Source organism: Paroedura picta, chromosome 4 (assembly GCF_049243985.1).
Source record: "Paroedura picta isolate Pp20150507F chromosome 4, Ppicta_v3.0, whole genome shotgun sequence".
Lineage (NCBI taxonomy): Eukaryota > Metazoa > Chordata > Lepidosauria > Squamata > Gekkonidae > Paroedura > Paroedura picta.
Window position 1 is genome coordinate 138,915,998 of NC_135372.1, and position 13,260 is coordinate 138,929,257.

Here is a 13,260-nt window from a genome sequence, read left to right on the forward strand (position 1 = left end):
CCTTCCACTGCTGAACTACTCAGACTGTGCACGTAGTTTAAACACATTACTGCAGATCCTATCCTCAAATAGGACCTGCAGTTTCTCAAATATCAAAACCTCTCACTCCACATACCTGAAATCAACAAGCCGTTTCGAATACTACAGGGGAAGGAGCGGTATACCAAGGGGTGTGTGGAAAGACCAAGATTTCCATTAGAAACGTGTAAGCCCGTAGACTTGCGCGGATCTTTAGATACCACTGTAGGCACCACTCAATGGAAGGGTCAGATCTTTAAACTTGAGACATTTCCCCCCCATCGGAAGCCACACAACTCTTTCAGACTGGCTCACGCCTGCGATTTACTGGCTTTTCCCATTTCACACAAGAAAAAGCAGCGGAGAATTCGACAGCTGGCCCGATCCGACACTTGATTTCTGAGCAGCAAATTCCACTCCTTCCCACCGAGGGAGAAAGCACAGGATAGCAACCTAGAATCCTAGAATCATAGAATCACAGAATCATAGAGTTGGAAGGGGCCATACAGGCCATCTAGTCCAACCCCCTGCTCAACGCAGGATCAGCCCTAAGCATCCTAAAGCATGCAAGAAAAGTGTGTATCCAACCTTTGCTTGAAGACTGCTACTGAGGGGGAGCTCACCACCTCCTTAGGCAGCCTATTCCACTGCTGAACTACTCTGACTGTGAAAATTTTCCCCCCTGATATCTAGCCTATATCGTTGTACTTGTAGTTTAAACCCATTACAGCAGAGAGGAATGGGAAGGTGACTGTAAGCCACTTTGAGCCTCCTTCGGGTAGGGAAAAGCGGCATATCAGAACCAACTCTTCTTCTTCTTACTGTGTGTCCTCTCCTCTGCAGCCAAAGGGAACAGCATCCTGCCCTCCTCCAAGTGACAACCTTTCAAATACTTAAAGAGGGCTATCATGTCCCCTCTCAACCTCCTTTTCTCCAGGCTGAACATTCCCAAGTCCCTCAACCTATCTTCATAGGGTTTGGTCCCTTGGCCCCAGATCATCACCTCAGATAACTGAACAAACGATTGCTTGGTGCTTAAGGATCAGCCTTCCCAAACCCGCAATGAGTGTATTTCCAAGAATAAATTAGCAGCCGAGAGGGAGAGGGGAAGAGAAGGATTCTTGTTGACCCTCAGAGACGAGCAAGCTTTGCTATGGTGTGATCTAGAACCCATTACATTCAATGACAATGCCATCCTAAAAAGAGCTACCCCCTGAGATCAGTTATTCCCCGAGTTTGTCCACTAAGGTCAGTTCGGCAAGAAATATATCAATGATCAATGTTTCACGAAATTTTAAAATTATGTTTTAATTAATTAATTAACTCCCCCCCCATTCAGGAAACCCTTACGGGATTGTCAATATATACACGGAAGGAGATAGTGCCAACAGTCTAACCGACTAATATCCTCCTGTTCTAGAGACAATCGGGGTTGAAAGTGTGCTCAGAGAAGCAGGAAGTCTCCAACTGAGCCAAGCTGGCGATTATTTGAAAAACGCCATGAAGTTCCTAATCCTAAATATGCTAACTCCACATCTCCTTCAATGCCCCCTTTGGGATATCCTTCAGAGGCTCCTGAATCATGAACGCTACAGATCTTGCATAGTCCAACATGAGGCAAACAAGAATGTCAATCTATATATTGACAATATATATAATAAACAACTATAAACAGCTATAAACAACTAAAATCCCCCATTAAAATTACCAAACAATATGACATACATCATAGCAGCAGAGAATTCTCCCTTAATCAATTACTTCCCCCGGTCGCTGTGCTCCAGCTCTGCAAAACCTGGTGGTCAACGGGCGGGAGGAGGATGCCAAGGTGTCTGAAACGTCAAGACAAGGAATTTAGTTTTATTGTTATTATCTATTATTATTTTATTTACATCCTGCCCCTCCTGGCACTGCTGGCTCGGGGCAGTTTACAACACGGTCATAAAAACGTCTACAATAAATGTGTTTATAAAGAGTTATAAAATGTAAAACAAGTCAGCTGTATGGGAAGACTAAAACAAAGAGCAGCTTGATTTTTCAGGAGAGGGGCACAAAGGGAGCCCAATGGTGTTTTGCTACTTACACCGTGAGCCTAGGGGGAAGGGTGGGCTATTTCATTAATTATTATTCTTATAGTTCAGCAGAGACATCACCCTGCCAACAAAAGTGCATCTAGTCAAGGCTATGGTCTTCCCAGTTGCAATGTATGGCTGTGAAAGTTGGACCATAAGGAAGGCCGAGCGTCAAAGAATTGAGGCTTTTGAACTCTGGTGCTGGAGAAGACTCTTGCGAGTCCCTTGGACTGCAAGGCGAACAAACCGGCCAGTCCTAGAGGAGATCAGCCCTGATTGCTCTTTAGAAGGCCAGATCCTGAAGATGAAACTCAAATACTTTGGCCACCTCATGAGAAGGAAGGACTCCCTGGAGAAGAGCCTAATGCTGGGAGCGATTGAGGGCAAAAGATGAAGGGCACAACAGACAATGGGGTGGCTGGATGGAGTCACTGAAGCAGTCAGTGTGAGCTTGAATGGACTCCGGGGAATGGTAGAGGACAGGAAGGCCTGGAGGATCATTGTCCATGGGGTCGCGATGGGTCGGACATGATTTCGCAACTAACAACAATAGTTTAGATCGACAGTTCTATGCATAACATGAATTTTGGGATATAGCTGGAAGAGCGACATAGTCTTGGTCAGAGATCCCCAACCCCCTGTCCGTAGCCTGGTGCCGGGCTGTGAGAGCTTTGGCACCGGGCTGCGGCTCCCTCTCCCCCCCTCGCAGCGACAAGCTCGTTGGGCCGTGAGCAGATTAGCTTGCGGCCTGGAAAGCTTCTTGCTGCGGGAGGGGGGAAAGGGAAGCGCAGCCGCCAGCACTCCGGCGACACAAATGCGCATGCGCGGACCTGCTACGAATGTGTGTTTGCGCCCGTCGGGGCTGCAAACGCGCATGTACAGCAGTTTCACACATGCATGCATGCGCAAAGCTGACACACGTGCATGTTTGCGCCCGTGCCAGGAGCGCAAACACGCATGCGTGGCTGCCCCCGCATGCACGGCAGCCCCATTCATGTGTGTATGCTCTGCAGCCCTGCACATGTACAGCAGCTCCAAGCATGCACGAAACTGCCGCACACACAGGTTTGCAGCCTCACTGGGTGCCAATGCACATGTGCAGCAGGTCCGCGCATGTACGTTTGCGCAGGGCTGCTGAGCATGCATTGGGCCCCAGGTCGCCCTCTCCCCCCACCCCTTCGCAGTGGTCCACAACCTGAAAAAGGTTGCGGACTGCTGGTCTTGGTGAAGCGAGACAGCTTCTGATCAGTTTGGTCCCTGGACAAGAATCCTTTTTGGGAACCTTCTCAACACCCCCTACAAACGCGGGATATAGATGTATGGTACTAAATACAACTGCTCTGACCTGCATGGCTCAGGCTGGCCTCATCTGCTTAGGTCTCAGAAGCAAGAAGGATCAGCTCTACTTAGTACTTCAATGGGAGGCCATCAAGGAAGTCTAGGGTTACTATGCAGAGAAATACAATTTCATACCACCTCTGCTAGGCGAATTCTGCATTTATTTATTATTCTGCTGAATTCAGACTGATTTGAACTTGGATCTTGTTTTATTGCCCCCATTGAAACAGAAAGTGTTCTGTACGTGATTGGGGAAGCTCAGAACCAGAAGGGAAGGCAAGCGTAGCAGGAGAAGATTTTCTTGAACAAGTGTGGGGGGAGAGGATTGGAGACAGCAGAGGAGGGGGAATAAATCCAAGAGGCAAATCTCTGCTGAGAGAAGTTAGGGCCTCTAGAGCACAGTCACTTTAAGACAAGCCTTGCAATCAGAAACCAGGAAGTCTTTGAACTGACGCCCGGGCCAATCAGGGAATACTCCTTTGTTCCCAGACACCTTAATTCGCAACAAGGAGCTGTCTACACATTTACTCATGGCGGTGTTTCAAATATCGAGGCTTATATCCACTCCAGGATATCGCAGGGGAAAGATAGGGTCACCACAAATCGATCATGCTTGTTGCAGACAGAAAATTTAAAGCACCCCAAATCAAAGTGGAAATCGAATTCAGTGTAGACTGCAGGGATTCATTCAAACCGGGAGTGGGTCAAAAGCCCCGTGCAGACTACACCCTAGGCTCTGATCCCATCTCTGCTGACTGATTCTAAACTTCCTTGGCAGTCTCCCACCCAAGTATGAACCATGGCTGACCCAATTTCATGTAAAAACATCTGAAGAGCCTGTTGGATCAGACCTGTGGTCCATCTAGTCCAGCATCCTGTCTCACATCCTGTCTAGTCCAGCATCCTGTCCCACACAGTATACAAGAGAATACAAGAGCCCTGCTGGATCAGACCAGGGGTCCATCTAGTCTAGTCTCCTGTCTCACTCAGTGTCCAACCAGATCCTCTGGAGGGCCAACAACAGGGCAGAGAGGCTGAGGCCTTCCCCTGAGAAGAACATCAGAAGAGCACTGCTGAATCAGACAAAGGGTTCATCTAGTCCAGCCTCCTGTCTCACACAGGGGCCAACCAGTTCCTCTGAAGGCCAACAACAAGGCACAGAGGTTGAGGCCTTTCCCTAATAATAACATCTGAAGAGTCCTGCTGGATCAGACCAGTGGTCCATCCCGTCCAGCATCCTGTCTCACACAGTGGCCAATCTATTCTTCTGGAAGGCCAACAACAGGGCACAGAGGCCCTTCCCCCAAAGTTGGATTAAGAGGATGAGTGCGCCTGAATGTGGTGGTTTCCCTTCAGTCACCAAGGCTAGTACCCTCCATGAGTCTACCCAATCCCCTTTGAAAGCTGTTTATTCCTATTGTTTATTCCTATTCCTATTGTTACCACTACACCTTCTGCCAACAGCTTCCACATTTTAATCAATCTCTGGCTAAAGAAGTATTCCCTTTTGTTCGTCTAGAAACTCAGCTTTATTGGATGTTCTCATACTTTGGAAGAGGGCGAGAAATTTCTTTGGCAACTCTCTCTACCCCATGCATTATTTCAGATACCTCTATCACACCCGTCCCCCTGAGTCACCTTGTCTGTAAACTGAAAACTCCCAGATTCTTCAGCCTTTCCTCCAAGGGAAGGGCCTCCAACACCCTCATCATCTTGGCCGCTCTCCGCCGTATTTCCGAAATCTGACAAAATCGGGCAATCCACGTCAGGGATCGTTTTTCACAAAGAGACGGAAACCGACCTACCATGGCAGTTTTCTCAACGTTCCCCTTGAAACCAGAAAACTGGTTTACTCAGGCTGTCTAGCCTTTTTATGCTCCTGGGCCTAATCTGCAGCCTACACAATGCAGCCCCAGGATATATGCGGTATCTCAGCAAATCCATGTTTCCAAAGCCTGCTGAGATCTCAGGTAAGAAGGAGAGGGGGTTCCTGTTGGGGAGAACAAATGGGTGGGCAGAAAATGCTCAAGTCCTTCACTGGCAGATTGTCCCTTGCAAATGTCCACAGTGGCAGTTGAACTTGTTACAAACACTGGGGGAGGGGGGAGAAATTGGGGGGCTCGTGAAGAAGAGGAAGGTCAGATTTAGAGGCATGGGAAAACATAACACCCATGCGCCATCTGCCAATGCTCCCTTCCCCCCAACACGTAGAGTAAAAGGAAAACATCAGAGCACTAACCCCACATTTCCCCATCATGCCTCCTTCTAGCTGCCTACAACGCAGCGGGTTCTTGGGACAGGTTGCCACCCATGCCCTGGAGCAAAGCACCTTTTACAGTCCTCTTTAATGGTAAGCAACGTTAAGCATGACTGAATTAAAAATAAAACGCTGGACTTCTGTTAGGGAGGAAGGAGAACAAACCTTGATAGAAACATTCTGTGATTCTGTGATTCCGGATGCAAGAAGTAAAGAGTAAAAACGCCCAATTACCTGCCTGTGGACAGCTCCGTTCACTTCCGAAAACATTACGGGTGGCTTTCATAAATTGGGAATTGCAGAAGTCAAGCTTTTCGGTCATTACCGTCTATAAAGAGAGCAATTATGAATCACACAGTTACGGTTTGGAACAGACGCATCCCAAAAAGGGTGTCCCCCCCCCCTCAAGTCAGACTCTTTAAAACTCTTTTTAGTCTACGGTGTTTTCAGCAAGAAGGGGGGCGAATTAAACTGTTCCGCATTTAAATAATCCCACTTAATTCCATTTCCAGGGCTTTGAGCCAGAATTGATAAATGTTTATCTGAACATCGCGGTTCATTTATAAAAAAACAAACACCCCGTTTTTTTCCAGGGAGGCGGAGAAGAGAACCTTTTTCGGGTACCCAGTGGTCGTCTTGATATGAAAATGGCCAGTTTCTTTCTTTTTTCGCACTTATGTATCTGATGATATCCCCCCTCCTCGTTTTAATACGGTGGGAAGGGGAAGACGACTGCCCTTGCTGCCGGAACCAGCCTTCTGAAAAGACAAAACGAAGGAATTAATATGGAAATGAGAAGGCCCAATCTGAAGCCATATGTCTTTCTGAATGAGGGTTAATCACAGATTCTCTTCTTTTGCAAACAGCCGAGAAAACAAGGGCTTTCTTGGGAGGAAGGGGGGGGGAAGAAGTGTATTAATTAAAATTAAACGCTAGAGACAAGCGGGTTTCGGAGGCACCCCGAGCCCTTTTGGAATTAGCATAACATTTGCGACAGCCCTGGAAATTGGTTTAATAACCTTAAATAGTTGAAAGCCCCCCCTTCTCCCCCATGCCTAACATAAATAGCCCTGGACAGATCCAGCCTCCGAGGGGCTTATTGTACCAATTTGCGTGGTCGCTCTGACATTGACTAGTGGGATTTCTCCTACTGGAACAGAACATGTTTATTTCGGTGGCCGCAGAGGCACCAGCGCATCCCTTCTGAGCCCAAAACACTTAGCTGCAAAAAAGAGAGAGCTTGTTTCACGATAATACTTATCGACGACATGGGTACAAAGAAGAAACCAGCCGCCTGTTATATATGCCAGCCCGGTTAGAGGACCCTGAGTCACAAAGGACATGGGGGATCCTGATGCACCAACCCATTGAGCCAGAGCAAAGGGTTTCCCGAAAGCTCGTTAAATTACGCAGTGCACAAGCATAGAGGCCTAATTTCCCCGGGTCTATGGTTGTTGCCACGAAGCCACCAAAGTTAAACTGATTTTAGGATTCCACTCTTGCAGCAAGATTAAGCAAACTGGTTTGGGTTGGTTTCAGAGGGTTGCCCCACCAATCTGAGCTAGCTAGATTCGAGGCCACGTGCAATTTACAGATCAACGAGATTTTCGGGGTATGTAGGCGTGAATCTCTTGCATTCTGCAGAGGGTTGGACTAGGTGACCCTGTAGGTCCCTTCCAACTCTTATGATTCTATGAGCTTTCAAGCGCCAAAGCTCCAGCAAAGGTCTCTGGGGGACAAAGTTTTGACTCTCGAAACCTCGTAACCCCAACATCTTGTAGGTCTCTCAGGTGATACTGGAATTTGGATCTAGTTGGTTTCCGTTACGGGCTACCTTTATGGTAACGCCAAGGCTACAAACCTAAAAATGCTTGCTTGGAAGTAAGCTCCCCTGCACTGAGCATGACTTACTTTAAAGAAAACGAGGATTGCTTTGGACTGCAGAGGCTCTGAACTGGACCAGGACTGGGAATTAAGCCTCCCATGCCACTGCTTTGATTTTCAGAGAATGTAGTGGCAGACGAGTCGCAAAAAAAAAAATGCACAACTGACACCAGGCTGTGGCCGAAGAACTCTTCCCATGTGCCCAGCAAAAGGCACAACTAGCTAACACAAGAGTGTGCGCACCCACGTACCAAACTGTTTAATCTCTTCTCACAACCCTAAAGACCGCAGGCGTTGTCACGATGTGGTGCCCTCTTGGTCATGTTTGCTGTACCAATTTCCTTCTCCACTTGTAAAGGGGGAGGGGGGGACCCTTCTCCTTCTCCCGATCCCCTAGGTGAAAAACCCACCTGCTTCCCTTGAGCAGCACGAAGAAAATCCACAGTTCTTCTTGCTCACAAGCCACCGTTCCCAGAGTTCATTGTGTTTTAATGGGTTTTTATGGGATTTTATTGTTTTTATGAATCTCTGTAAACCGCTGCGAGACTTTTGAGAGCAGCGGTATATAAATACAAATAAATAAATTTTGCCGATTATACATTTCTGCATCCCTAGGGGGGGAAATTGGTTGTCTGCACTGCTGCGGATTTAGACCGGCAGTCAAATACGTCTTTCACACCCCGGTGCTTCCTGTGCTTATCAAGAAACCACTGCCAATTTTTTTTTCAGTTGGTTATGTCCTGCTCGGAAGCAAGTCCCACTGAACTCAGAGGAATTTATGTCCGCATAGACGTTCACATTATCCAGCAACGGCAGGGGCAAAAAATTAGAATTCACAGGTCCACTCCTAACCCCCACCCAAAACAAAACCTAATTTCCTTCTAACAAACCACTAAAATCAGTGAGTTTTATTGCCCCGTGAATATGGGCCAAAAGGACACACCCAATAGCACACAGAAGCCAAAAGAAAGACTCGTACAAGTCCTTGAGACTTACAAGTAAACACAGAGCATTCATTTCCCCTGATATCAGCAGCCAGCTTGGCTCTCCCTTCCTCACCCTTCCCAAAATCAATGGGATTAGAAAGTCCTTAACTTTGGCTGAGTTTACCCCAAGCACTGAGGTCTGTTCCAGTCTGCCACGTTTGCAATGGTGCCTCTTTTTAGGAGAGGTTTCCTTTCCGAGCTGGCCTTATAAGAGATTTAGGACAGAAACCAAGGCATCTGATGTCCTTTATTTATTATAAATACATATAAATACTCCGACTTTTAGATTTTCTTTGTTTAGCAGGATGCATGGCTCACCTTGGAAATGTGTCAAATCAAAGTTGAGAAATATGCAGAGAGAGAGAGAGAGAGAGAGAGAGAGAGAGAGAGAGAGAGAGAGAGAGAGAGAGAGAGAGAGAGAGAGAGACTGCGATGGTTGAAAGACTTTAGTCCAAAGCTTAAACCTATATACGAATGAGTAAATCAACCCCAATAAGAAGCATTTGTCACAAAACGGCGTTCACTGACTCTCCTGAAATGAATGACCCATGTGACATCAGGTTGGTTGCGGGGGAAACCAGCCTCTGAAATAATTCTGCATTCTGCAAACATTGCATAGCCTGTCTACAAATCCCTTTCTTCCAAGAGAAGATAACCAAAAACTTCTTTTCCCAGCCTCCCTCCCTCCCCCCTGGGTTATTTTATCTGGCTCTCTCTGTACAAATATACCCTGCCTGAAAACCATCTCAAAAAATGAAAATGGGGTGGGAAAAGACGATGCTCGAAATTAACCCTGCCAAGTAAGAGCTGGAAGAAAAGAGTATACAGACAAAAGAAAATCTATCTAGAAAGGCAGCGCTAAGAAGGACACATCTGTAAGGGAACATTCTCAGCGAGGTAAAGAAACCGTGAGCATTGGAGAGAGCACCACAGAGCAGCAACAAAAAAAAATCCGAGGATGTCCAAGGCGCAGAACGAGGTTCAAGCCCCAAAATGAGAGGGGAGGGGAGATCCGGAATGGCCGGTCCAGAAGGCGGTGTGGGCTGATCCGCGAGCCCCCCCTCCCCTCCTCAGGGTTTCTCGTTGCAATGTTTGCAAAGGCCGGGCGCGGCCCCGGAGAAGGCAGTGCATTTCTCGGCGCAGGCGGCGGGCAAGGCGGCGCCGGCGAACGGGTACACGGCGGCCGTCTGTCCGAAGGGCGCCAGGCCGGCGGGGAGCGGCGTGCCGAGGGCCTGGCCCTGGTTGAGGTAGGCCACGAGGCGCCGCATCTCCTCGAGGGCCTGCGCCTGCATGAGGATGTAGTTCTTGGCCAGCAGGAGGGTGGCGATCTTGGAGAGCTTGCGCACCGACGGGCTGTGCGCGTACGGGATGACCGAGCGCAGGCCGTCCAGGGCGTCGTTGAGGTCGTGCATGCGGCGCCGCTCGCGGGCGTTGATGCTGAGCCGCAGCGAGCGCTGCTCTTTGGGCTTCTTGGCCCCCAGCGGGCCGCTGGCCTTCAGCTTGGCGCTGTCGCCCGTCCGGGCGCCCTCGAAGGCGCCGTCGTCCTCCTCGTCGCCGCTCTGCTCGCCGCTGCTCTCGGCCGACTTGCCCACGGGGGTGGCGCGGAACTCCAGGCCGCCGCCCCCTCCGCCGCCGCTGCCCGGGTACGCGGCCCGCGGAGCCTCGCCGCCGCCTCCGCCGCCCCCTCGGGCCGCGCCGTAAGCGGCGAAGGCCGTCTGCGAGTAGCTCTGCGCCAGCGCCAGGTAGGAGTCGCCGCCCAGGGACTTCAGCTCGGCCATGCCGCCCGCCTCCGCGCTCATCGAAGGCGCCGCCGCCGCCGCCACCACCGTCGGTGGACGGGGCTCTGGCGCGGCGCCGGCTTCACCGGGGAGCCTCGCCGGCGACCGGCAGGGCGGCCCGGCGGACTGATTCCCCGCGCAGCCCCCGAGGCGGCCGCCCGGACGGCCGGGGCTGCGCTTCGTCCGTCGAAGTCTCCGCAGAGGGCGCCAAGCCTTTCTCCGAGGTCTGCAGCTGTGCGTCCGTCGGCGCGCTCTGCCTCCCCGTTCCCTGCGGCCGTCTGTGCTCCGTTGCCGTCTGGTCTTCGGTCCGGGACCCTGGTGGGCTCGACGGGAGGGGACAGGAGGAGAATGGTCGCTTCCGCGCAGGAGTCCCGGCCACCCGGCCGCCTCTCCCCTCCGGCCGGCCGCGGAAGGGGCGCTGGTGCGCTGGAGCGGCGCCTTGGCTTGGCTCGGCAGTGGCGGCCAGCTGGCACCGTGCGGTGCCCTGACCGGGGGCGGGATGGTCGCGCCAGCCCGAGCCGCCCGTTATATTGCGGAGAGGGGCCCGCGGGGACGCGGCGGCCGCCCAATCAGAGCCGCCGCCTTAATTAATGGCATGGAAGATCAAGACATTATCCAGCGGGAGGGAAGGCGGCGGCGAAGGGTCTGCGCGCCGGATGGTCTTTTAGCAGCCCGGAGGAAGCCAAGGCGCCTTCTCTGCCTTGGACACGCCGCGGCTCGCGTGGAGTGCGGAAGGTCGTCGGTTCGATACCCGCGGCCTCTTGTGAATAGGATTGTAGAAGAGGAGATGCGAGACCTCGGAGAGCTGCTGCCGGTCTGAGCAGGCAATACTGACCTGGGTGGACTGAGGGTGTGATTGGGTAGGAGGCAGCTTTGTCTATTCCTGTATGTTAAGCATCATGAAACGTCATTCAGGTGCGGTAGTTTGGCATGCGGAAGGTCTCCGGTTCGATCCCCGGCATCTCCTGATAGAAGGATCACCAAAGAGGTGAGATGTGAAAGACCTGTCCAGACTCTGGAGAGCTCCTGCCAGCCTGTGTGGTCAATGCTGATGTTGATGGGCCAGTGGTCTAAATTAGGTCTAAGGCAGGGGTAGTCAACCTGTGGTCCTTCAGATGTTCATGGACTATAATTCCCATGAGCCCCTGCCACACTGGCAGTGGTCATTGGAATTGTAGTCCATGAACATCAGAAGGACCACAGGTTGACTACCCCTGGTCTAAGGCAGCTTTAAGGGACAAAGACCTTTCCTGCAGCTGTCCAGTGTGAGTCTTCTTTTTGTTCCACTCCCTTCCTCTTTCCCATTCGGAAAAACACCCACTTGTCCCCCTCAGCCAAAAGTAGGGAGAAGAAAGGCCTGGAGAACAGGCTTCCCCTGCTTCCCCTTTTGCATTTCTTGACTGGTCTAGTCAGTATAATTAAAATAAGATTTTCTTCTCTCAGCACAATCTCAGTCTGAAACATATAAGAAGAGCCCTGGTGGATCAAACCAGCGGCCCATCTAGTCCAGCGTCCTGCCTCACATAGTAGCCAACCAGTTCATCTGGGCATCTAACCACAGGGCACAGAGGGTGAGGGCTTCAGCAGAACCCAAGAAGAGCTGTGCAGGATCAGACCAATGGTCCATGTAGTCCAGCATTCTGTCTCCCACAGCAGCCACACAGTTCCTCTGGAGGGCCACCAACAGGGCATAGAGGCTGAGGCCTTCATAAGAACATCAGAAGAGCCCTGCTGGATCAGACCTGTGGTCCATCTAGTCCAGCATCCTATCTCAGCTAGTTCATCCAGAGGGCAATCAACAGGACATAGCCTTCCCAAGAACATAAGAGCCCGGCTGGATCATACCAATGGTCCATCTAGACCAGTGGTCCGTTCTGCTTCACACAGTGGCCAACCAGTTTTTTTGGATGGCCAACAGCAGGGCATCTTTGGAAATTTTTAAACAGAGGCTGGATAATCATCTGACAGAGAGGCTTATTCTGTGAAGGCTCAAGGGGGTGGCAGGTGACAGTGGATGAGTGTCCTGCATAGGGCAGGGGGTGGACTAGATGACCCAGGAGGTCCCTTCCAACTCTATGATTCAGAGGCCTTTATAAGGATATCTGAAGAACTCTACTGGATCAGACCAGTGCTCTATCTCAGGGGTAGTCAACCTGTAGTCCTCCAGATGTTCATGGACTACAATTCCCATGAGCACCTGCCAGTGTTTGCTGGCAGGGGCTCATGGGAATTGTAGTCCATGAACATCTGGAGGACCACAGGTTGACTACCCCTGCTCTATCTAGTCCAGTATCTCATCTCACACAGTGGCCAACCAGTTCCTCTGGAGGGCCAACAACAGGACATAAAGGCTGAGACTTTCATAAGAACATCAGAAGAGTCCTGCTGGATGAGACCAATGGGCCATCTAGCCCAGCATCTTGTCTCATGCAGTGGCCAACCAGTTCCTTTGCACAATCAAAAGACACCCGTATTAACCACTGGAAGCTCCTTCTAAACAAAGAATAAGGGGTGGGTGGGATGGAGGGACGCCACAACTAGTAAGACCCTGCTTCTTGCATTGATTTCCCCAGCCTCTGCTACAAATGGGTCTCTATGGATGGGCCTGTGAGAGACTTCTTAGGCAACAGACAACAATATACAGAAGGAGGTGATGCTTCTGCTATCCTGGTCCCGATCCCGTGTCCACTGAGGGACCCGTCACCCATTCCGTTGTCTAGTCCTCCTAGCCAATCATCTAAGCTGGAGGCCATAACAGAGCACAACTCCGTAGTTTGTTACTTTGTCATTAATTTTCTGTTGGTGGTTTTAATCAAGTTCAACTTATGAGTTTTCCAGCAGGGTGCTACAGAAATGTTCTGACAAAATAAATACACTCAGAAAATCAGCCATTCTTTGTATTTTCAATGGCATTTGATTAGTTTCAG

General features: G+C 50.5%; 1 protein-coding gene across 1 annotated transcript; it reads right to left on the reverse strand.

Moving 5' to 3' along the window:
- Positions 1-8,166: 8,166 nt before the first annotated feature.
- Positions 8,167-10,820, reverse strand: BHLHE23 (basic helix-loop-helix family member e23). The gene has a single exon (XM_077335816.1). It carries the CDS (start codon positions 10,352-10,354, stop codon positions 9,626-9,628), a length of 729 nt encoding a protein of 242 aa, XP_077191931.1. The 5' UTR covers positions 10,355-10,820; the 3' UTR covers positions 8,167-9,625.
- Positions 10,821-13,260: the final 2,440 nt, after the last annotated feature.